Source organism: Nyctereutes procyonoides, unplaced genomic scaffold, assembly GCF_905146905.1.
Source record: "Nyctereutes procyonoides isolate TBG_1078 unplaced genomic scaffold, NYPRO_anot_genome, whole genome shotgun sequence".
In the NCBI taxonomy this organism is placed as follows: Eukaryota; Metazoa; Chordata; class Mammalia; order Carnivora; family Canidae; genus Nyctereutes; species Nyctereutes procyonoides.
The window spans coordinates 17,501,659-17,526,275 of NW_026575049.1; the positions used below are offsets into that span (position 1 = coordinate 17,501,659).

Genomic DNA, 24,617 nt, shown 5'->3' on the forward strand with positions numbered 1-24,617 from the left:
GTGCCACAGACGGGTAGGGGATGGGACAGAAGGGACCACAGAGGGGAATGGAGGAGGCCGTGGACGCACGGAAGGAAGAACACAGAGGGGCCGTGGACATGGGACAGGACCCTCCCCACACTGCCCTGCTCACCGAGCTGCCGCGATGGGCGACTTCTTGGCAGGGTCCAGCAGGCCGCCCAGGCCACCGACCGGCTCTTCCCCCAAGGAGCGTGTGTCTTTGTTCAGCTGCTGCAGGCGGGAGCTGAGCTCACTGATCACAGTTGGTTTGTCATCTTCGGGCCCAGGGAGCCCCCGGCTCTCCACGGGGTCCCCCCACAGCTTGGACCTTCTCTGGAAGAGGTAGCGAGGGCGAGCAGGTCCGGCAGCAGAGGCCAACCCAGCAGAGGCGGCGTGGTGCTGCTGGGCCATGAGCTCACTGTCCGAGGACTGCTTCAGCAGCGGGTCCCTGAAGGTCACCGGCCCCTTCCCCAGCGGGGACTTGAGCTTGGGCTTGGGAGGCACTGGTGGCTTCTCGAGTAGAAAAGTGTGTCCATCGGCGAAGGAGGTGTGGGTGTCAGTGAGTTCCCCACTCTCTGAGCTCAGCGTGGACATGCTGGACACCGTGGAGATCGTGCTTGTGGTCTCCAGGTGGGGGTCGCTGGAGCTGCGCGTGTCGGCCTCCTCCACCCCTGAGTCAGCTGCAGACTCAGGCGCAGGCGGGAGCTCGCTGCTCGGCTTCCCTGAGGCCGGGCCTGGCACCGTGGTGGGCGAGGGACCTGGGCCAGGAAGGGGGGTGGCCAGCAGGACCCCGTTGGCAAATTCTTCAGGAGGCGGCACCAGCCCAATGCGGGCCAGCTCCTCCCTGGTCTCCTCATCACTGGAGGACAGCTGGGCGGGCGGCAAGTTCACGGCAAACACCAGCTCTGGCTCCTCCTCCGAGCTGCCCTGGCCCGGCCCGGGGTCTGTCGGCGGGGCGCTGCCAGGGGGCTGCGCCCGGGGGCTAGCCAGGGGCTCCGCCGCCACTGCCGACTGTGGAGGGGCGGGGGCCAGCTCCGGGGTGCTTGGCCGCTCCTCTTCAGCCCCCAGCCCGCTGGGCTCCTGCCCGTTGCTGGTGGCATGCACGACGATGAGACCAGCCGGCCGCTGCAGAGATGTGTCCAGGACGCTGAGGATCATGGACTTCTTGTCCTCCGGTGACTTCCGCTCTTCCCGGGGTGCTTTCTCCGGCTCCCTGCGAGCAGGCACAGGGACCCAGGCTGGACTTCTTGGGGAGAAGGCTGGGGAGGCCAGGGCCCCTCGCTCGGAGTCGCGGGCCTGCACATCCACAAATAGAGGCCCGGGACGGTCAGCGTCGGGGCTGTGCACAGGTGTGGGGGACCGGGAAGGCGCCTGGGAGGCCAGAGCCCGCTCCCGCGCGGCCAGGGCCAGGGCCAGGGGCGAGCTGGGGTCCAGAGGCTTGCCGGTGAGCGGGTGGATGAAGGTGGAGCCTGAAGGCCCAAGGCTCGGGCCGCTCACCAATGGCTTCAGAGCAGAGACGGGGGAGGGCAGGAGCAGGTCGCGGCCGGTGGTGGGGGTGGCGCCGGCGCCCAGAAGGCGCTCGTCGATGGAGCGGGAGGGCTGCAGGGAGGGCAGCTCGGCGCTCGGGGGGCTGCCCTCGATGGCTCCCACCGACAGGAACACGGTGGAGCGGCGCCGCTCCTCCAGCCGCCGGTCCTTGGCCGGCCCCGGGCCGCCGAAAGCCAGGCCGGGGCTGTCAGCGGGGCCATAGTCGAGCCCGCCAGGCCGAGGGCCGCGGTGCGTCGGGGAGGGCTCGCGGGCAAAGCTGCCACCACCCGGGCCGGGGCTGCCAACGGCGAGGGCCGCGCGCTCCTGGGCGTCCTCCACCTGCAGCTGCTTCACCAGGGGGCTCTTGCGGCGCTGGGGCTTGGAGGGTGCGAAGATGCTGGCGCTGAAGGCACCCAGGTTGGCGTACGGGCTGTCGGGGCCTGGCGGCCGCGGCCTCCGCTTAGGCCGCTCAGGCGGGGTGACGGCCGGAGGTGGCCGCGGGACATCGCCCACCTCGGGTGCCGAGTCCTGCAGGATGATCATGGAGCGCGCGCGCTTCTGCCGCTCAGGGTAGGGCAGCGGCCCCAGGGGCGCCCCAGCCTCATACAGGCCCGTGGCCCCCGCGCCCAGGCGCGCCTCCAGGCCGGGCTTAAAGCTGGAGCGCACAGTGTCGTAGGCGCGGCCAGGGGGTGGCGGAGGCGAGAAGGTGGGGGGCGGCCCCGAGTCGAAGTAGTAGGGGGCTGGTGGGGGGGGCGGCGCAGTCTGGGGGGGTGGCGGGATGCCTCGGCCCTCGCGCATGGAATCTTGCATGGACGTGCTCCTCGGGAAGCGCCCCTCCAGGAGGGACGCCAGCTTTTCATCCTCCCCTGCAGACAGAGGGGATCCAGTGAGACCCGCGGCCCGTCCTGCAGACGGAGCGGAGCGTCCCAGGCAGCAAGAGCCGCGAAGACACCCCCTGAGAACCTGGCGGGAAGCACTAACCAGACTGGGACGATGGGGTCCCGCAGGGTGCGGAGGCTGGGATTGGAAAGCAAAAGGGGACACGGAGAGCCCAGAATAGGGAATCTGAGCAGAGCCCCCCAGTCCGGGCTCCTCCCTAGATACCCAGGCTCTGCACCCCGGGGGCCCCTGCTGGCTTGGGAGGGTTCTTGGGAAGACCTGGGGAGAGGTATTAGTTCAGATGTAAGGCAGAGGAGGGCTCCACCAACAACTGAGAGGACAGAAACTCCGACAACCCAGGTTAGGGCCAAGAGCTGCCCAAGCCCCACTGCACTGAGGGCCCAAAGAAGGACCCCCCAGTCATGAAGACAGACCTGCAGAGAAGAGGTAGGTGGCTGGTGCAGGGCTTCCATCCAAGACCGAGCAGGGCCACATCACAACAGTGGAACCAGCAGGTGTGCCCCAGTGGCAACCAGAGAGGGCAGGAAGGGAGGCGGTCAGAAATTAGGGGGACGCTCTCCCAGAGTGGGAGTGATGCACTGGCTGTGCTCAAAGGGACAGCGGGACTGTGGCCAGCTGAGCCATGCATCTGGCAGAAAGAGAGCTGGTGCCCAGGGGAGGAGGTGCTTTGTGAAAAGACAAGCCCTGAGAGGCTCCATCCCAGAAACCTAAGTGGACTGACTGGGAGACACTGCTTGTCACTGCCGTAAGCTTAGTGGCTGGGTGTGGAGGAAGGAGGAAGAACTAAAATGGACTTGTAGACTAAGCACCTAATACATGTTTCAGTCCCACTGCCTCTGGGCCAAGCCCCGGGCCCCTCTGAAACTCAATTTTCTCATGAGCAAGACAGACTTAAAACATGACACACTCTGCCTGCCTCAGTGTGCAAGAGTTAGGGCCTGTGCAAGAGCAGGGCTGGGATGCTCAGGGCTCGCGCTGTCCTGCTGCCTGGCTAGAACCTGGCAAGTCCTCCCTAGTGGCCCTGTGGACACAATGTGGATACCTGTGCAGTCGGTGTGTGCGGTAAGGCTGCAGTGTTAGTGCCATCTGAGGAGAGTGGATGGATGGCCCCAGTGCTGACATACACATGGGTCTCCGGTAAAGGGCCTTGGGAATCTACACCTGGCTTCACCCTGTGCTTGGTCACATTTTTACGGACTCACTACAATACAGATTGCCTGTTCCCAGCCACCCCTCCTTTAGCCACCAAGGCGGTCTTGCTCAGGCCCCTCGTCCTGCATGACAGCTCCTGCACCCCCGGCACAGCAAAGGTGGGGGGGGCTCTCAAGTAAACGCTGAAGCTTGAGCTCTAGCATTAGCAGTTACCATCTGACATTCCTTGACCTTTTGGCATGTCCATTTCCTAATCTCAGGAGAAATGCTGGCCCCCACTGTGGGACTGCCAGAGCTAGAGCCATTTAAAGCCTACAGCACAGGGCTGTGCACCTAGAAGCATCCCAGCATGGTGGCTGAGGTCATGAGCATCGCTATCATGTGTAGGTCTGCTTTCCAAAGACCCCCACCACTGGACACAGACCTTGTGCTGGGTTCATTCATTCGGGGTCTCCTCCCTACTGCATTTACTGGGCAGCAAAGAGTCACCTACTGAGCACCCACAAGCCTGTGTGTGAGACAGAAAAGAACTCCACGAAAGCTGGTGCTCCTAGAAGATGCAGATTTGGCATGCCAAATTCTAACCTAGGGTGAAGACAAGTCACTTGCCCGGGATGAAATGGGGAATGTGTTGTGATACCAGCCAAGGTGGGGTAGGGCCCTCTGCCCAACGAATAGTAGCAAGCACTTCTTACCAGAAGACAGGGGAGGCAGCTGTGTGACCTTGGGGAAGTCATTTTACCTCTTTACCTGCTTCCTCATCTGTAATATCACCTCAACAGGGTCACTGAAGTATTAAATGAACCAGTGTTTAAAACACAGTGTGACAGTAAGTGTTAAATAGGTGTTTACTATGATGGTGAACAGATGATGGATGTGGTGCGGTGGACAAGGGTAGATAGATGGAAAAGTGGACTGGTCAGTGAATGGATGGACAGGTGGGCAGGGGAGGGGGATTAGATACCTAGAGTGACAAGCACTGGGTGGGGCTTGTGAGATGACCCCGTCTGGGATCAAGAGACATGGCTAAGTGTGGGGTGTGACAGTAGCTGTGGGGCATGAGGTCCCAAGGAGACAGGTGGAGAAGGCAAAGAGGCTAAGGACACAGCCTTGAGAAGGACCTACATTTGGTTTGGGGGGGAGGGGCATTAAAGACTGAATAGGTAAAGCCTAAGAACTGAGGGAAGGACCAAGAAATGTCCTAAAGCCTTGGGAAGGTGATTGTCATGGAGGAAGAGACAAACATATCAAATGCTAGTTGAGGTAAGAGAGGTCATGTGTCCACCGGAAGGAGTGCCCTGAGAACCCCCGGGTGAGAGCACGGTCAGTTTTAGGTATGGATAGAGCTAGCCTGCCCCCGGCTGAGGAGCAGGGGAGGGACAGGAGGCAGCAGGTATAGGCACTTTCTGGGAAGAAGAGAGATATGGAGAAGTATGGAGAAGTACGGGGGGGGAGGGGGCGGCCAGGCAGGTTCAAGGGAAGGGGAAGTCTAGGAGGCACCCAGGGTAGGAGTAGAGGACACAGGGAGAAGGATGTTGGTGTCCACGAAAGGTACAGGAAGGTGGCACGCTGGATGGGGAGAGTGAAGGAGCTCAGCTGTATGGGGAGAGGTGAATGGGGGGGCAGGGGGCACATGCTAGATGGGGAGAGGTGGATGGGGGGGCAGGAGGCACATGCTGGATGGGGAGAGGTCGACGGGTAGAGGTGGACAGGAGGTGAGGAACAGTGGATGGGGCAGGGCGGGGGGCACATGCTGGACTGGGAGCAGTAGACGGGGGGGGGCAGGGGGCTCACGCCAGACAGGGAGAGGTGGATGGGGGGGCACGGGGCTCACGCTGGATGGGGAGAGGTGGATGGGAGGGCAGGGGGCTCACGCCAGATGGGGAGAGGTGGGGTGGGGAGCAGGGGGCACACGCTGGACAGGGAGAGGTGGATGGGGGGGCAGGGGGCACATACTGGACAGGGAGAGGTGGATGGGGGGCAGGGGTCTCTTGCTGGACAGAGGGACAGTGAATGGAGAAAGGAAGCGTCAAGGTCTCTTCCGCACAGTGTCTCTGGACTGGGGGAAGGACTGACCCACATATGTTCACAAAGAAGGAGATTCCTGGGCTGTGACCTGGAAGAGCAGTTCTCAGGGCAAAACTGGAAACCCCAGTAGAGGGTTGGGAGACAGGGTTGTCGAGCCCCACATCCACCCCGGCCCCGTTCCCACCGTACCTACAGACTTGGTCCGTGGAATCCCCTTCCGCAGGGAGCCAGGCAGCTTCTCTGGGCCTGGGAGGCTCTGGCGCTCAAACAGAGACTGTGGGAGTTGGTGGGTTATACGGAGGTTCTGGGGCACCGGGGCCCCCAGGTCTCCACCCAGCCCCAGCCATGCTCCTGAGCCTGGGACCAAACATACACCACCCCAGGAGCACTGGCACCGACGGAGCCCTGAGCCAGGACTGTGAGCAGGCCCTGCCCGCAGGGAGCGTGGAACACTGGGTAGGGTGGCTGCGGATGCGGCTGGGGGAGTGGCCACAAGAGGTGCCCCCACAGGGCTGGGGGGGTTCTAGGTGGTGCAGGGTGTGGCTGTGCAGGGGCTCCTGAAACCCACAGCATGAGGAGTGAGAGCTCAGCGGGATGTTAAACTTGGGCCATTGTGGGGGCTTGATGCCCTGCGTGCAAGGGAAGCCACGGGGCTCTTCACCCCCAGCCCTGGAGAGCAGGGGCCGAGTGATGGACTCCCACCCCAGAAAAATGCACAGCCAGCCTGCAGGGGCCATGGAGCTCAGACCCCCAAGCTCCCCCCACCCAGTGCCTCCCCAGGCCCCAAAGCTGCTGGGGCGACTTACGCTGATCTCGGCAGGGGTGATCCTCCGACTGGTGGGCCGCTGTTTGACAGTGGCGGCTCTTGAGTCGGCGTCCGCGATGTCCGGCCTCAGGGTCGGCTCCGTGGCGGCGGCCAGGATCTCATCCAGCTTCTCTGCACAGCCGAGGGAGGCACCACTCAGCCACGTGGATGCCGAACCTGCCCCATGCCCATGTGGCCCCACTGCTGTGTCCTCCCCCCGGGGCCCGGCACCCTGCACCTCCTCTTCTGGACCCGAGCCTGGGGAGCCTGGGAGCCAAGCAGCACGCATCCCCTCTGAGTCCCACCCCAGCGGGGCCGCCGCAGGCTCAGGGGCGTCCAGGTCACCACTGCACTCCAGGACACGCCTGACTGGCCACAAGGGAGAGGACCGGGGGGTGGGGAAGGGGGACAGCATGCTTGGAGCCCAGAGGCTTCCTGAACTTGTTTCCCTTCACCCCGTCCCGTCCTCAGCACCTGGCGTCTCTCATGTGTCTGTGGCTCTGCTGCACCACAAGCTAAGCCGTTCCTGGAGGACAAGCCCGGGACAAGGCCCAGGACAAGGCCCAGGACAAGGCCCGGGACAAGGGCCAGGACAAGGCCCAGGACAAGGGCCAGGACAGGCCCAGGACAAGCCCAGGACAAGGCCCGGGACAAGGCCCAGGACAAGGGCCAGGACAGGCCCAGGACAAGCCCCAGACAAGGCCCGGTGTACAGCAGGTGCCCACCGAAGACAGAACGAGCCCGGAACGGATGGACGGGATACTGCTGAAGACAGAAGTCACAGTCCCAGGTGAGGGACCTAAAAAGATGACTCCCATCGAGGCCAGGAGGCCCAAAAAACTTCATCCACAGAGAAGCAGCCCCGCGATGGGTGGGAAGTGGGAGGAGAGGACGATGCTGGAGGGGGAGGGGTGGGGGTGGGGGGTGGGGGGCTGGAGGGACTCCCAGCAGCCCTGCGAGGCAAACGAGGCCAGAGCCCGGCAAAGGCACCAGGAGGCCTCACACAGCCTTCTTCCCAAATCCATCATAAAGAAAAGCTCTGTTTGCTTTTTTATTAAAGCTGTTGAATGTTTTTTAAAGTGGGGCTTTTGATTATCCATGTGACTTGAAAATTTTGTTAAGCACGTGTGTGAGAACCAGCAGCTCTGCGGGCACGAGGGTCGTGCATCAGGTGCAGCTTGTGCAGCCCAGCGGTGGTGGGTCCAGCTCCCGAGCCTCAGTGGCCCCACGGCACCCTGCACTCATCCCTGAGCCTCTGCCAACCCCAGAGGCCTGTGTCGGGGCCAGCCTGGCCTGTCACCAGGGCCCCGTCACCTCGCCGACACCTCCCCGGCTCCCCCTGGCTCTCCCTCTGCAGCCCACCCAGCAACTGCCAGGGGAAAGAAGTCAGCCCCTCCAGCCGCCAGCACCCAGCCCAGGCCGGACCCGTTCGGCGTACAGAGTCTGTCCTGACTTAACTTCCCTGTGACTCAGTTTCCTTATCTGATGAAGCAGTCATGAAAACGGCAGCTGCTTCAGCAACGGCTGTAAGAACGGGCCCACATGCAAGAAGCGCTCCAGTTCCGCCTGGCTCGGCATCAGCACCGAAGACACACTACACCTCAGCTCCTGCAGAGCTTGCGGGCTCCCAGGAGAGCCCATCCTCTCCCCTGCGTGTCCCGAGCGCCCAGCTTGGGCCCCAAAGAGCACGGGAGTTCAACAAATCCACCTGCAGACCAGCTCGCAGGCCCCGTGCGTGGCTCCCAGTGCCGCGGGGAGGGCTCGTGAGAGGGCCATCCTCTTGTCTGGGTGATGAAGCAGGCAACTTCCCTTTGGAAGATGAAATCACCATCACTACCCTTCGTTCAGTCCCTGGTGACTTCCGGTTAGAAGAGCTTCCCATGACCCTTCATCCCTTAAAACCATACAAAGAAGATGCTGATACTGCCCTTGTTTTACCCAAGAAATGAAGCTCTGAGAGAGAAAGTGCTCCAGACCACAGATCCAGTAAGAAATCAGACTTCACAACCGTGTTATCCAGGAACTGCAGACATAAAGACATGAGTGGAGAGGAAACATTTCCGTGGGGCACGTGGGGTGTAGAAGCCGCATCTCTAGGCCCAGGTGAAACCAAGCAGTGTGCACATGAAGTCAGCAGAGCAAGTACCACTGGACGTGGAGAACAGTGCTGGGCCCCGGCAAGAATGCTTTCCAAAAGGGAAAGAAGCAAGAATTCTGCAAACTATGACCTGGTGAGCTTGACAACAATCCCCACCATTATTAGAAAATACCTCTCTTTTTTTGTTTGTTTGTTTAAATTCATGAGAGACACAGAGAGAGAGGCAGAGACACAGGTAGAGGGAGAAGCAGGCCCCATGCAGGGAGCCCAGTGCAGGACCCGGTCCCAGGACCTCGGAGTCACGCTCAACCACTGAGCCACCCAAGTGCCCCTAGAAAATAAATTCTTAAATAAATTATCTTAGACACTTAAAAAAGAAAATAAGATCCATTAGGAAGCAGGTCTGGGGCACTGGGAAGGGACACTCCTGTCAGCCTCACATATACCGGGTGTAAGGATCCCGCATGAGGTGGGGACACAGATGCTGAAGCCACTGGAGCCCGAGCAGGAATGAGGGGCCACAGGAGCAATGCACTATCACGTCACTTCCCTTACACTTCCATTACAACTGAAAGAAGTGCACAGGCCACAGCATAGCACCCTGGGAGCCCCGCTAATGAACTAAGGACACAACCAAACTGTTCCAGAAATAGCTTGTGTGTCTGTCTCACAGGGCAAAGGAAAGCATTCCTAGAGGGTACCTAGCTTTAATACCTGGAGAGCACTTCACCTGGCACTGGGGGAGGGGCAACAGGAGAGCTCTGAGGGTCAGGTTGCAGGCCATGCTGGAGAGTCAGGGCCCAGACACGGGGTACCAGTGTGTCCCTGGCACCGCAAAGTGAAGAGCAGACACCAGGCACACAGACACGTGCCTGAGACCACAAAGCCACCTCAGGCTTCCATCTGGCTCTGACTCCTATTCAGCCGAAGAAGAGTCCCCTGTCCACTCGAGACATGGAGGAGGCTGGCAAAGGCCAGATCCTGAGACCTCACCAGATGCAGGACCTCAGACTCTGCCCCCACATGGAGGCTGGACACATATAGGAAGGAGCCTGGAAGGACACAGGGGAACTGCTGGAGGGGCAGGGGGCGGTGAGGTCAGCAGCCCAGGCTATGTTGGGCAGAGGGGCTCCAAGCTCCCCTTCCCATGCTACGGGGCCCAGACCCCTGCTCAGAAGGCACTGTCAGCAGCCCTGGGCTTGACCCCACAATGAGTCGGCACAGAAATGGGATCCACGCATCAGGCACAAGGAGCCCCCAGAAAACAGCAAGAAAGCAACCACATAGGCCCGAGCTGAGCAGACCCCCAGCTGGGCCCGCTGAACCCTTGCCCCACCCAGCTCCAGGAAGTGGCACTGCTCTGCCTCCCCAGGCTGCCTCTGGGGCCCTCACATCCCCACAGAGCCACACCCCTGGGAACTCCCCCTCCATCCCTCCCCAGCTCCCTCCGCTGTACCCACACCAGATCCCCAGGGACAAGGCCAACAGGGAGGCACAGCCCCAGCTTCTAAGCCCCCCTGACTTGAACGGAAACTTCCCTGTACAGGGATCAGGTAAAGTTGGGGACCCAGCAGATGACTCACCCCCTTTCCTTCTCCGAATGGAGGCTTGCAATCAAGAAACAAAGCAAAGGGGTAAGAGGCAGGCTTCGTCCCTCAGCATCCGGGCCCCTTCCCACTCCCACTTCCCATATTTCCCACTTCCCAGCCCTCCCAACAGCCAGGACCTCCCAGGTTCCCTGCGACGCTCGGCCTACACCCCCCATCAGACCCTAAGGGGCAGCTGTGCCCAAATGCCGAGTTGGTATGTGGCTTGAAACTCAAGGCAGAAACCACCACGAGCAGGCTCATATGCTTGTGCACGTGCACATACGAGCGCGTGCACACACATTCATGCACTTCCACTCACACGCATGCATGGATGAGCTCATGCACACACAGACATGCATGCACATGTGCAGACGGCCACATACACTTGGTTGCATCAACTATTCAGAAAAAAGGCAACCCCTCCCCCCCAAACACCCAAGTTCAGAGGCCACTGACAGTTTCAGTGATCACCCCTGAGTGTTCTGTGTAGTGTGTTTCCAGCAAGGGGCAGGCCCATGTGTTTGCCAGACCACAGCCAATCAAGAACCACACACGGGCATGGCACCTGCCCCGGCATTCTCATCGCAAGAGAAAAAGTGACCCAAAAGTTCCAGACTTCTCCAGAAAGCAGATGGACAGGAGGGGCTCAGACCCTCCGAGGCCCTCCCTGCCCCGAGTCTCCACTGTCTCTGCAGCCCCAGCATATTACTGGTTCAAGCAGATGAACATGTGGTGACCACAGGAGTCCCCCCCATGCCGAAGGGCACGGAGAGTGTCCCACCTTTCCTCCTCCTCCTGCCACACCACTTACAAGAGCTCCTACCCCAACCTGTTCCTCTCGTTCCCATTTCTGCCAGCCACCCCAGGCCCTCATTTTCTGGGCATCGTCTCTGCCCACACCATCCCCCACCAGGATGCTCTTTACCTCTTCTCCCTCCCACAGGACCTGACTTCTCCCCAACACCCACGGAGCAGCAAGAAGCCACTTGGGCATGAGCTCCCACCTTTGCCACCTGCTTTTTCTGTGGCCTCACACTTCCTTTCTTTCCAGATGTTCAGGTCATCCTCTCAATAGACCACAGCACCCTAACAGCTTCTATCACTTCTCAACAGTGCAACGGAGAGCTGGCATGTTTATGCTGGTAATGAACCAACAGGTCTTATTTCCGTCTTACAAAAGCACAAGTGCTGGATCATGGGGTGATCCCTCGGGTACCTGGGGAAACCCTGATGCTGGCCTGACTTCCTCAAACCTAGAGAAAGTCAGCCAGTGGTCTGGCTTCCCAGAACAGCTCTCCTCCAGGGGCAGCAGTGGCATCTCCTTCTCTGAAGGGAGCAACATAGAGAGTCTGGGTCCAGCTTCAATAAAAGCTATGACCCCTCATTCAGCAGTATGGGTGGTGGCTCTGTGCTAAGCTGTCCCTTTGTCCTCCCCCAGACTCTGCTTGAGTAAAACCTGGTGGAAACAATGCTGACCTGAGGCAGCAAGAGCAAGCCCCTCTGGAAGACAAGGGTGTGTAGACTAATCCTGCCACCCAGCAGCAGGAGTGCCCCAGACCAGTGCAGAGAGGAAGGAGGCTCTTCTTCTACTCACTGGTTTCTTCACACAGAAGCACCCCACAGAGCAGAAGGCCACTCTTCTGTTTCCACGGGGCTCAGTCCCCTGGTCCCTAGATGCCCATGCACCTCTTCAAGCAGAACTCGGAGGGTCCCTTCTGAACATGTAGCTGAACATGGCTATGTGACATGACATGACAGCCTCTGGAAGGAGACTCCCAGGACCCACCCACTACAGCCTTGGTCTGGTGTCTAGCCAGACCCAGCCACCCACTGGTACTGGTTTACTGATCAGTTTGGAGCCTCCATCAGTGTAATGGATCAGTTCCCCATGGCTAGCCTTGGACCCTTGTGACCCTGAGGCCAGAGGTCTACTGGCCTCTCTGCCTCACTCTTCAATGAGCACGTTTAGCTGGGTATAGAATTCTAGGTGGAAAGGCATTTTTAATTCAAGACTTTTAGGTTATTTTTCCATCGTCTTCTAGCATCTACTATTGCTGATGAGAAGTCTGCTGCCATTCTAGCCATTGATCCTTTCTGAGTTATCCAGCTGCTTTGGTAGGTAAAAATTTTCTTTTGTCTGTGGGGTTGTGAGGTTTTACTATGACAGATCTAGATGTAGATTTGTTTTTATTGCCTTGCTTGGAGCCTCTTCAAAATAGAATTTCATGTCCTTGTTCAATTACAGAAAATTCTTAGTCATTTACTCTACAAATATTGCCTCTTCCCCAATCAGTTCATTCTTTCCCTCTGGAATTCTCGTTAGACCCGGATATTCTCACTTGTCCTCCATTATCTCTTCTCTGCTTTTGATAGTTTGCATCTCCCTACTTTCTGTGCTGCATTTTGGGTAATTTCCTCAGAATGATCTTCTAATTCACGGTTTCTTTCTTCAATTGAATCTAGTATACTATTTATCTCAGTCATGGATTTTTTTTTTTTTCATTTCAGGGACTATACTTTTTGTTTCAATAACAGTCCTTTTAAAATCTGATTATTCTTTTTTTTTGTACTGTCCTGTCCTTTGTGAGTTGTTAGTTTCCTTAAACATTGCATTTTTTTAAGATTTTATTTATTTATTCATGAGAAACACAGAGAGAGAGGCAGAGACATAGACAGATGGAGGAGAAGCAGGTTCCATGCAAGGAGCCTGATGTAGGACTTGATCCCAGGACTCCAGGATCACACCCTGAGCTGAAAGCAGACGCTCAACCACTGAGCCACCCAGGCATCCCAAACATTGTATTTAAACACCTTATTTTATGTCTTTCTTTTTCTTCTATGACTTCCATTTCTTTTGATGTTAATGCCAGTCCCTGGGCTCGGTTCCAGTTTTCCCACTTCTCATGGGTTCACGGCTACATGTCTTGGCTTTGCAGAAGCTTCAGAGCCCCGACCACTGTCCTTAGGATCTATACACTGTCCCAAGCCTTTTCGGACACTAACTTCCTCTCACTTTCTTAACTAATTTCTCTCTTTATTCTTGAGACCTGTGAAATTCTTCTTCCTTTGTTTTGAGTTAGCTATCTATTTTTGAGTTTTACTCTATTCAGAATATTTATGGGGAAGAAAAGTATGACCCTGTCAGCCCGGTCTATCTTGGTGGCTGCCCTCCTCCTCCTACACTGCAGTCAAGAGTACCTGCTTGGAATGGGGTGGAGGGGAGGGGGGAGGTGGCTCAACCTGTGGCCAGGACAGGGTCAAGGATCACTCTATTAATAAGGTCAGCAGTAATTCTGGGGGACAGGTAAGTGTTCTTTCCATGGCTGGGGAAGAACAAAGCCTGAACCCAGGGTTGAGGGTCAGTCTAGAACCAGGATCGGGGCCGTTCCTGTGGCCAGGACTATGTCAGAACTCAGCCCAGGACCAGAGGCAGCATTGCTTCTAAGGCTAGAGCCACAGTAAAGTCTGGTATTAGAACTGGGTTTGAATTACAGGAAGATAGAGCATGCCAACAGTCATGTATATTGAGACATGCCCATCGTTACCTGCCACATATGTCAGGACACAGTCATATTTATCTGGACATGCCTATGATGAAGCTACTAACGGTCACATATATCAAGACATGCCCACAGGTAAGCTATTGGGGGTCATCCCAGAATCATGCCCACAACATGCCCCGTCAAAGCCCTGACACACTCTTATTTGTCTCTTGTAGCTCACGGGGGCCTGTCCTATCATCACACTAGTGATGGTCACACAGCCCTGTAAGGTCAGCAGCTCACTGTAACCCCTCCTTAGCTGACGAGTGAACAGGGGCTAAGGAGGCAAAAATAAGCACAAAGATCACACAGCTAGTGCCCACAGAGCTGGGACAGGGCCCAGGAGCCCTGCTCCTTCCTCACTCTGATGCAGTGAATGAGTAAAGTCAAACTGAAGGTGTGCAGAGCCAGAAGCAGCAGGTGCACATGCACACAAACATACTGGTAGGCCAGGTCCTGCTTCCTGCCCATCTCCAGCCCTCATGCCATCTGCGAGCCGTTCCCCTCCTCACCACTCCAGCACCCACCCATTTACCTTTGACCTATCCATATGTCTGTCCTTCCTCCCTTCTGTCTCTGCCTAGCTATGGCCCCAGCTGACACTGCCTGGCCTCCCACCCTGGGCTGTCTGCCCACTGTCCACCCCTGCTGCTCACCAAGTTCCTCAAGTTCTGCCGTCATGGACTTGGAACGCAGAGTCAACGTGGTGCTGGGGGCCCTCTTGGGGGGCGGTGGGGCTGCAAAGAAGAGGGAGGCCTTGGACCTCCTGTCCAGCAGTAGGCAGCGCGGTGTGGCTAGGTGCAGGTGCCACTTGCGCTCCACCGCCTGGATCTCCTCGTACTCCCGTGAGGATGAGTCGCACTGCGCCAGGATCTTGTTCAGGCTGCGGCTAGATGCAAACTTCTTCATGGCGCTGGGAGCTCAGGGGGTGCCAAGGGCCCGGCGGGGCCAGGGTGGCTGGCTGGGGCCTCAGGAGGCAGGTGGTCAAGGGCCCAAGTGGGGGTCACAGTGCCGGCCAGCTCACGCCTGAGTGCCCACCCAGCAGGCTCCGTGGGCTGAGCCAGGGGGCACCAGAGCCATGAGGTGGGGGCTGGGAGGGGTCTCCTGGCAGGCGGGGCCTCTGCTCCGGGGCTCCCCCCAGGCCCTGGAGGCCACTGCCCCTTGGGGACTGGGCTGTGGGCAGCCGAGCTGGGACCGGGGCCGGGCAGCCCAGGCTGGCAGGGCCTCCCGGGCCCAGGCTGTGCCGCGACGTCGCGGGGAGAAGACGCTTTTCCTCTTCCCTCAGGTGCCGCCTCCCCCTTCCCTCCGACAATAAGCGGCGGCAGCGTCAACCTCACAGTTGCTATGGCAACCCCGGCCTCCAGGCAGCTGCTGGCAGTGTCGGGAAGGAGGGCTCTTCCTCGCCAGGGGCTGGGGGGACGCCGGGAAGGAGGGGGTGGGGGTCTGAGGAGGGGCAAGTGGGGTCAGGGGTCAGAGGCTGGGGGCCGGGGCTGGCGTCCTGGCAGTCTGACATGGGGGTCAGCAAGGCACCCAGGCCCTGAAGGCAGACACTCTGCCTAGGTTGAGGCATCTGACGTCAACAGTCTAGGGTCAGGGGGTGGGGAGAGGAACATGGGCCTGGGGTCAAAGGTCTAAAGTCAGGTGTCAGAGGGGACAGTCTGAGCACAGAGGTCTGAAGCCTGGCCCCTCACCTCTGCGCCGAGCCCCATCCTCTTCGGGCTTCCTTGTCACAGACACAACCTTCATGACGAGGCGGTTCCCGCCCTGGCGGATCAGAGCCACCACCTGCTTGTGGCCAACCTTCACCACGTTCACCCCGTTCACCTGGGACAGACAGGCACGTGGTGGGGACGTGCCAGGTGTGTCCACCTCAGGGCTCGGAGGTCAGCGCCCCACCTGACTGCACAGGTAAGGATAAGCCTCACCTCGATGAGGAAGTCTCCTGTGCGCAGCCCGGCCCTCCAGGCCACACCCTCCACATCCACCGACTCAAGATACTGGAGCGCAGGGAAGGCGGGCGTGGGCGTGAATTCCTCGATGGGGGTCTCTGCTGCAGGGCAGGGGTGCAGGGAGGGCATTAAGGACCATGGCCCAGCTGGGAGCAGCTGCCACACAGGAACCTCCCACAGGTGGCTCGCCACGCTCAACAAAGGTTCCCTGAGGCAGGGCATCCTGGGAGCAGGGGGCCGCGGGCAGGGCTGCCCAGGGTACAGATCCTCCCCCGGCCCTGTGACAAAGGCCTCCCCCTCCACTACACATGTTCCAGTAGAGGTCTTGGTGACCGCCAGGGCCAAGGGACTACGGCCTTGTACCCAGACATTCCAGACCAAGAATATAGTCAGAGCAGAGGGGCAAGGCGGGGTGGGGCCAGCCAAGGAGCGTGTCATGGCAAGGCAAGGGGGCAGGGGCCAAACCCACAGGGACGGAGGGAGTGGAGCAGGGGTGAGGCTGGAAGGAGAGCAGAGAGGAGGAGCAGAGACCAGAAATATCCGGGCAATATCCGGGCAATGTGCAGCCCCGCTGGCCTGACACTCCAGCCCTACACACTCATGCTGCCGCCTATCCTTCATTACCTTTGGCTCCCCGGAGCACAAAACCAAAGCCTTCATGGTCCCGTTTCTGTAGGACGGCCACCTTGTCATCAATGACATAATCACTGGTGGAGGAAAGCAGGGAAGGGTGAGGAGAGCCCTGCCAGAGAGCACAGCAGGCGAGGCCAACCCTGGGTGTGCCCTAAACAGGACCCCACAGGCACAGCCCACCCCGCCAGCTGCCCTTAGACCACACAGGAAGGCAGAAGATAGCGGTGGGCTGGGTAGCACCTCCCATCCTCTGACCTCCTCATCCCCAGGCCTCCTCAACCAGCATACGTCCTCCCTCCATGTCTGACATCCCATCAGCATGCATGCCTGCCCTTGCCCACCTGCACACCCGCCTCCACCTGTACCTGTGTGAGGTGAGGCTGTCATAGGAGCCCACTGTGTAGTGGCGGAAAAGGCGCTTCGTCCGGTCCTCCCGGGTTTCTGAAGGGAGTTTCAGGAGCTGATGGAGGGCCACATCCTCCACCTGACCTGAACTGCCCCTCAACCATGCAGGTCACCAGCCCCCCCACACACACATACACACATCCCTGGCCTGGTATTGATGTGGGGGACCCAAAGGTCCGAAGGTAAGAAGGCTGAGAGGACCATGCTGGAAACCCTGGCCTCTCAGGGTCAGGGTCTGTGATGAGGAGGGGCTTCGGCTCAGGCGCCTCCTGAGTGGATGCACACAGCAGATGGGGCCAGGCCAGGGCCATCTTCAGAGAGTGTCAGCAAACCCCAAGGCTGAACAAAGAAGGTGCATCACACACGTGTGTGACCTGCAGTCATGGGTAAGTGCTGTGTTCATGTAGGCGTGTGTGTATGCAACCGCAGTCACACGCAAGTGTCATGCTGTAGACAAACACACTGGCACAGAAGTCACTCTGGCCTCACTGAAACTCTCTCACGAGCCCACTGATGCTCAGCCTGCCAGGGTCCCTTCCTCCAGAGCCAACCTCTGAGTGGGCAGGAGATCCAGGTGTAGGGCCAGGTCCCCTTCCCCTACGTCACTGCATCCCACAGAGCCTTGTCCTGTCTGTACTCTTGATCTCAAAGTCCTTCACAGCGGTCACGGGGCTGGGCAGCTGTCCATCTTCTGCCCTACCCATGGCCTCACCGAATTCCCACAAGCTTGCAGTTTCCAGTCCACACCTGTAGCCACAGTCCCCTGTTCCAGACTTTCTTCTCCAGCATCCTAGCCCTCACTCCTGCCCCTCCTGGCTTCCAGCTCTCCAGAACCCTGGAAGGCCCCCAAGATGGCTTGACCACCACCTCCTATTTCATCCATAGCTCTTTTCCCATTCCCTATCATTCTAGCATTTCTCAAGATTCATTCATTCATTCAACGAGTATTTACTGAGCGCCTACTGTGTACCAAGCACTGTTCGTCTTAGGCTCTGAGAATACAGCAAAGAACAGAACAAAGCCTCCACCCCGTGGCGTTTACCATCTATCTGAAGAGGGAGAACAGGAAGACAGGAAACAGGTACATGCGTAACATGGCAAATGCTGGCAAATGTTGGGAGAGAAGCAAGCAGGACAGGGGTCTGGAGAAGGTCTACAGTTCTAGGATGGTCACAAGAAGGCTCATCAGGAAGGGACAGGTGAGGAGGGGCACGGCATGGCAGGGAGCAGTCTGAGGACTCTGTGGACAAGGGCTTCCCGGCAGCAGGGGCACACCGGGCAAAGCCCACATGGCAGGACTGGCTTGGGATGTTCAAGGGACAGCAAGCAGCCTATGCAGCTGGAGCAGAGGAAGAGAGAGACAGAAGAAATGAGATCAGAGAAGGAACCTACAATCGACTGTGAGCTCCTCGTAGATAACAACCGTCTCATTTATTTCTGTGACCCCAGCACCCAGTACAGCACCTGGCATAGAACAGGCCCTCTAAATGTTAACTGGAAGGATAGACAGGTGGACAACTGGCTGAGTAGATGGATAGATGGATGGATGGATGGACGGACAGATGGGAGGATGGAACGAGAGACAGGTAGAACAGATCAGATCAGAGGAGAGATACAGAAGTGGACAGAGGGAAAGAAAACAGGTTAGGAGGCTACGGATGGATCAAAGGGTAGTGGATGGGTAAATGGGTGGATAGGTGGGCTGGTGCGTTGGCAGAGACAGGATGGCTGTGTTGGTGGTTTGATTAACGTATTGATCAATAGATGGATAGATGGTTGGGTAGGTGGATGGACAGAAAGAGAGGCTGGCTGGGTGGGTTGAAAGAAGAGTAGACGGATGGAAGGAAAGGTGAGTAAGCCAAGGGACAAGAGGAGACGGAGCCATGGCTGAATGGAAAAAAGAAAGAATTCCTACCCATATCACAAGACGCTGGTATCAGGAAAAGTACTGTCCCCGCTTCCAGGACCCTGCCGCTAGTCTGACTGACTCTCAGTAAATCAACAGATCCCTTTGAGCCTCTCTTCGTAGAACAGGAAACTTCTCCTTGGAGGGTCCTTTAGGTTCTGACGGCCTGTGATTTATCACCCTAACCCTCCCAACAGCTCATCCGCTCCCTTCTTTCCTCTTCCCACACACTGCCTGTCATGCACCTGCACCCGCCATCCTGCCGCTCCCAAGACCAGAGCAGGCCAGGCCTTGTCCCTGCCGGTGCAGGGCGCGGCGGGGGGGTGGCCTTTGGACCCCTTCTTGCTTCTGTCACGCCCTTCTCCATACTGACCCAACTTCACGATGTTCATAGCGCCCACCTGCAGAAGGACCTCCTCAGACTCCACAGTTCATCAGCCTCCGGTTTTTAGATTTTGCCAAACAAATTATATTTATTACATAACACAAATTCACTTTCCAGTTTTATTAATCAGACACATAAAAGCCAGCTGAAGTGAAAACACACAGTAGACCCTCCAAGTACTGGAAAATACAGGGAAGGAGGGGGAGGAGAAGGGGGGGAGGGAGGGAGGGAGGGAGGGCGAGGACGAGGGGGAGGAGAGGGAGGATCTGGCCAGGGTTTTCCAGGTGTCTTACAGACCCTTCTGTGCGCACAGGGCTCCCCCTCACTTCTCAGCTTTCTGCCCTCCTGCTCCCGACAGGTGCCAGGGAGGTGCACCCTGATGACCCTGGGAACCAGCCTGTCCCACACATGCTGGCACAGAGGCCCCTTTTTTGGCTTCTAAGTCCTTCTCTCTCCCCACTCCAGTCTCAGAAACAGATCTTCCTTTGGATCTGGGCCTGTTGGAAGCAGGTTCCCATTCCGGGGCTGCCCTCCAGCCTCTGGCAGAACCCAGTCCCTGGGTCCCAGGTCAGGGACTATCTGCCCAGAGCAGCTGGTGGCTGGGTCTTTGGCTGAGGACAGAGATTACTCCTACCCCTTTGCAGCAGGAAGCCCCCTTGGTCCTCTCCCCCTCTGCCCACCTGCCCCCTCCAGGTGCCTCCTGACGCTCTTTCAGGGGACAGACCCCAGAGCCACCCTGGTCTGGCAGCCCTGCAACTGCCCCGAGGCCTACAGCTCCTTCCCCAGGCTGCTCCTCGCACTCTCCCATCTCCGGAGCTTCAGCCCACCCCAGCCCTCTCCACTCCTTCTCTGCCCTGCCCGGCCTTCGCCCCAATCCTAAATGCCCCGCACAATCCAAAAGGCAGCCGTCTCCCACAGCACTGCCAAAAGCTGCAAAGCTCCTCCACCTGGTCGCACGGCCACCTGACTGGCCTCACGCTCCCTGCAGCAGCCCCGCCACCCCTCCGTGCACACACGACTTTCACTCACCCAGAGCCCCCGAGGTGTGGTGGTCATGTCACGGACCCTGCAGGCCACTGCCCACAGCGCACACGGGACTCTGCCCTCCTAGAGAGGAACCACCGCCCCCATCTCCCCCACCTCCTAGACCTGCCGGGACGAGGCAGTGAATTCTCATACATAAAAGCACTTAGAACTATTCCAGACACCCTGACGCAGCTAGGAGCATGCTAGATGCCAGCACGTGTGGATCTAGAACACCAGGCCACGTTCCAGCAAACAGGCTCTGCCCCCCATCCCCATCAGCTGACCACCCCGCGGACTCCCAGCTGTCCTATGTCCTACAGGGCTGCTCTCCGACTCCTTCGGGCCAACCCTGGGGGCTCCTCCGGGCCCCCAGTGGTCGCAGGAACACAGCAACGTGGCTGCTGCAACTGCACACCTGCTCATCTCCACGCAGAGCCGGCCTCTGCGACCCCACTCCCAGCGCAGGGCCCAGCACACACCAAACATGTAATCAATGTTTGCTGCTGTTCTCCGCTGCCAGCTTCCTTCCCAGCTTCAGACTCCGCTTCTGGGTCTGCACAGTTGTCAAACCAGAGACTTCGCTGTCCTCCCGTAGAGGGCACAGGACCCAGTCCCTACCCGCTCATGGGGGGCACAGGACCCAGAGGCCCCTTCTGCCCCACCTTCCTCCGTGAACTTGGCACCGGGACCCAAACCTCAGAAAGCACTCCCCAGCTGGACACACTGGCCCACGTACCCTCCACGGGCAGACAGCAGGGGGTGGGTGTCCCTCCCAAGCTCCCAGCCACCAGGAGGGCCGACAGGGCAAGACAGGAAATGGTTGAGAAAGGGAGTAAAGGCTCCTGATCAGGAGCAGGTCAGCAACCGCACCTCTGCCTCCCTGGGCCTCGGCCCTGCTCCACATAGGGCCGAGGTCCAGGCCACACAGGGGCTGGCTCCGCTTGGGAAACCCTCAAGCCAGGGCCCGAGCCCTCCAGATGCAGAGGGAGGCACGCACACACACACACACACCAATCTAGACACGCTGCTGGTAACCACCACTGGCCACCACTCAGGAGGGGGCTCCCTTGGGACACCAGTTCTCCACGGCAGAAATAACACTCATGGGTCGGGGGACCTCCTCCCATCACAAGGGTACACCCGTGACAGACACACAGCAAGCCCTGGCCTGGGGTCCCGTGAAAGGAGCAGCCACCTCAGATCCCGACACCTGGAGGGGTCCTTTCTGGAGGCCCAGACTAGTCAGCAAGGACTGAGCAAAGCTGCTCCCCAGCCTTGGCCCTCACATCCTCCCTCCAGGCTGAGGCTGCAAGGTCCCCCACCTGCTGCCCTCAGACCATGCTGGCCCCAAGGCACCCACGACAGCCCCTCTGGGCCCAACTGGCCTCATTTCCTCTTGGCTAGTCCAGGCCTCCCTGCACTGCCCACTTGGACAATCTGTCCACTTTGGAAAGACGCCTCTTTTCTCATACTGACCTCTTTACCGTCTGCCAGCCACACGGGAATCTCGCACTCCAAACACTCAGTATTTCTGTAAGGACTATGTATGGGGGGGGGGGGGTTATGGTCACTGGGAGTCCCCCGTGGGATCACAGAGGCGTAATCACAATGTGCGTCCTACGGGCAGGCTGCACGTGTCTTTACGGCTGTGAAGCGCCAGCATGTGCCCCTAGGTCCGAACAGGGTGCGTGTGTGCTGCGTGTCTGTCGTAGACACAAGTTTGTGTCCACTTCGGATGTGTGTTTGAGTTTACAGTACTCTTTTCTCTGTGAATATCCATGGATTCGGCTCCACACGAGACCACAGGGGAGCTGGAAGGGGCGGTGCCCCTCGGTTGCTGCTTAGGGGACGTGGGGTCACTCACCATGCCGTGTGTCATACTGCCTCATCTGCACCTCCTCCACGCAGTCGGCCGGGAACCAGCCCGTGCGGCCTTTCACGGTCCCCTCCCAGAAACCGCCCTCCCCAATGCTGAGCACTGGAGGGACAGAAGCCAGAGAGCTGTTAGGGCAGAGCAGGACCTCCGGAAGCCCACCCCAGCCACCACCACCCCAGGCGCAGGCTCTGCCCACCGCCCCCCTGCTTGACCCTTTCTCTCCTCCTCTCCCCTTCCCTCCCTTCAGCCTCCGGGTTGTTTCCCTGGGAAGATTTTGGGATCCACACAGGAGATAGGAATGAACAGATGGACACAGCATAGGATAGGCATGTGGGGGACAGAGAGACACACAGATGGACACACTCGAGGGGGGACAACAGGCAGAGGCAAGGGCCACAGTCCTGCTCCTGCCCCCCCAGCGAAGCCCTCTCCCCCCAGCTCTTGAGCCAACACCCACCCTTGCTCTGTGGCCCACCCCAGGGGTCACCACCAGAGGCTCAGGGTCATTGTGCTGTGGCCAAGGGGTTAGGCCACACGATGGACCAAAGGGGGGCCTGGCCCCACAACTGTCTCCTCAGGCTCCCATGGGCGTGAGGCCCCTGTGAGGACAGGACCCCAGAAATGACAGAGGCCCCCAGAAGGAGAGGAGCTTGTCATGGCACAGGATCCCCTCAGAACACTGGAAGCGTCAGTGACAGAAACCTTCCCGACACGCAGCCACCCACATAACGGTCCCAGGTGTCCCCTACAGTGGGACAGGCCCCCCGCCCCATCTCGAGGATTTCCAACGAGGAAGTCCCAGAAGTGACCCCGGACATCCGTCATGGGAGGAAGGTCCCCGATGGCACGGGGTCCTCCCATGACAGCGACCTCCATCGTGACACAAAAACACCCCAGAATGCGAGAAGCCTGGGTGGTGACAACAGGGAACCCGGGGCGACAGAGGATGCGGAGGGACCCGGGGCAGGCCCGCGCCCTGACACGGAGCCCTTCGCGGCGACCCAGGGAGTCCCCCGGGGCAGGTGCGTCCCGCGAGCGCCGCGGCTCCGAGTTCGAGTCCCGCCCCGCCCGCCCCGCCCGCGCCCGGGCCCCTCACCCTTGACGGCCTCGCCGCGGTGCAGCGGGATCTCGCCCTCGCCCTGCGGGCTGTGCGCCTTCACGGCGATGAACTTGCGGCCGGGGACCGCGCTGTAAAGTTTCCGCTTCGGGCCCCGCGGCGGCGGCGCGTGGGGCGCGGGGGGCGCGGGGCCGGGGCCGGGGGGCGCGCCGGGGCCGCCGGGCCCGCTCGGGCTGTAGACGAACACGTAGGTGACGGACGCGATGCCGGGGGGCAGCGGGCACGCGAAGCCGGCGCCCGGGGCCTCCATGGCGCGCGGCCCGGCCCCGCCGCCGGCCTCACCGCAGCCGCCGCCGCAGCGCCCGCCGCCCGCCGCCCGCCGCCGCCCGCCCGCCCGCCGGGGGCCCGGCCCGGGGCCGCTCCATGGGCCGCGCCGCCGCGCCCGGCCCGCTCCCGCCAGCGCTCGAGCCGCGCCCGCTCAGGGCTCGGGGGCCGCGGGGCTGCGCTCCCGGGCGCGCCGGGCTCGCTCCATGCCGCGGCCGCCCCCCGCCCCGCGCCCCGCCTCCTCCGCGGCCGGCTCCTCCCTCTGCGGGCGGCGGCGCCGGCCTCCTCCGCGCCTCCCCGGCCACGGCGCGGCGGCCCCGGGGGGGGGGGGAGGGGGCGGGGGGGACCGCGGCGGCCCCGGGGGGGGGGGGCCGGGGGGCGGGGGCGGGGGGCCGGAGGGCGGGGAGACCGGGGAACCGGGGGAGACCGGGGGGCGGGGGGACCGGGGAGAGGGCGGGGCTCCCCGGGAGGAGGGGGAAGGGGGACGGGGGGTACCGGGGGGCGGGGCGGACGGGACGGGGGGGGGGGGAGGAGGGGCGGGGGGCGAGGGGGGGACCGGGAGGCTCCCCGGGGGTAGGGGGAGGGGGGCGGAGGGGCCGGGGGGCGGGGCCTGGGGGACCCGGGGGCGGGGGAGACGGGGGGGGCTCCCCGGGGAGCAGGGCGGGGGGGGGGCGTGGGGAGGCTCCCCAGGGGGCGGGGGCAGGAACCAGGGGGCGCTCCCGGCTCAGGCCTCGGCCCTCCCCCACCCCCACACCTGCTCCCGGGGCTCCAGGCCCACCACCTTCCCCGTGCCGACCCCGGGGCTCCAGGTCCCGCACCCTGCGCTGCTCCACCCGCCGCCCCTCGTACCCAGGCAGCCGGGGGCGCACCCTCAGGCAGCGGCCAGGCTCTTGGGGGAGGAGGGCACCTTCCACCCCTCGCCCCCCGCGTAACTCATGGTGCTCCCCTACCTTTCACCTGCTCTACTCCTACCCATTTGTCCAGGTACCAAGTTACAGGTCCCTGGGCCAAGACCCCGCAGCGATGCCCGGGACACTGGGCCCCCCAAGGCGGGCAGCGAGGGGCTCCACACCAGGCCCCACCCACAGGGGGCGCTGGAGTGACGGGGTGGGGGAGACGCGACCTCCCCCCACATACCCTCACCACCACCACCTTCCACCAGCCGACCTCTCCCCAGAGATCTCCCTCCAGGGTGCCCCACACTTCCCCAACCCCCTCCTGGCCACTCAGCTGGAGCCCCCTTCCCTGAACCACTGCCCACCTAACTGCTGCTTAGTTCTGGGCCCCAGCGGTCAGTGCTGTTCTGACGTTGCTAGGACTCCCTGCCATTAGCTCCTACCGTGTCTGGCACTCTAGGCACCTAGTAAATGTAGAAAAATAGTAATATCCTGCCGTCCCACACAGAGCAGGTCTCA

At 60.4% G+C, this 24,617-nt stretch overlaps 1 protein-coding gene across 6 annotated transcripts in view; it reads right to left on the reverse strand.

Annotated features, from left to right (window-relative positions):
* The window catches only part of SHANK3 (SH3 and multiple ankyrin repeat domains 3), a 47,907-nt gene that overhangs the window by 10,384 nt on the left and 12,906 nt on the right, over positions 1–24,617 (reverse strand). For 5 of the 6 annotated variants that reach the window (XR_008664958.1, XM_055329243.1, XM_055329245.1 and 2 more), the window contains exons 11-21: positions 22,918–23,111; positions 21,810–21,923; positions 16,589–16,664; positions 16,215–16,297; positions 15,567–15,691; positions 15,333–15,465; positions 14,298–14,378; positions 10,094–10,117; positions 6,414–6,544; positions 5,797–5,881; positions 134–2,393 (exon numbers count right to left, since the gene is read on the reverse strand). Coding sequence is in view for 5 of the 6 variants with exons in the window: in XM_055329243.1 (XP_055185218.1) it covers positions 134–2,393; positions 5,797–5,881; positions 6,414–6,544; positions 10,094–10,117; positions 14,298–14,378; positions 15,333–15,465; positions 15,567–15,691; positions 16,215–16,297; positions 16,589–16,664; positions 21,810–21,923; positions 22,918–23,111 (3,306 nt within the window). In the remaining variant the exon portion in view is untranslated. The remainder of the gene's footprint in view (positions 1–133; positions 2,394–5,796; positions 5,882–6,413; positions 6,545–10,093; positions 10,118–14,297; positions 14,379–15,332; positions 15,466–15,566; positions 15,692–16,214; positions 16,298–16,588; positions 16,665–21,809; positions 21,924–22,917; positions 23,112–24,617) is intronic. The other variant, XM_055329244.1, reaches the window with a different exon arrangement.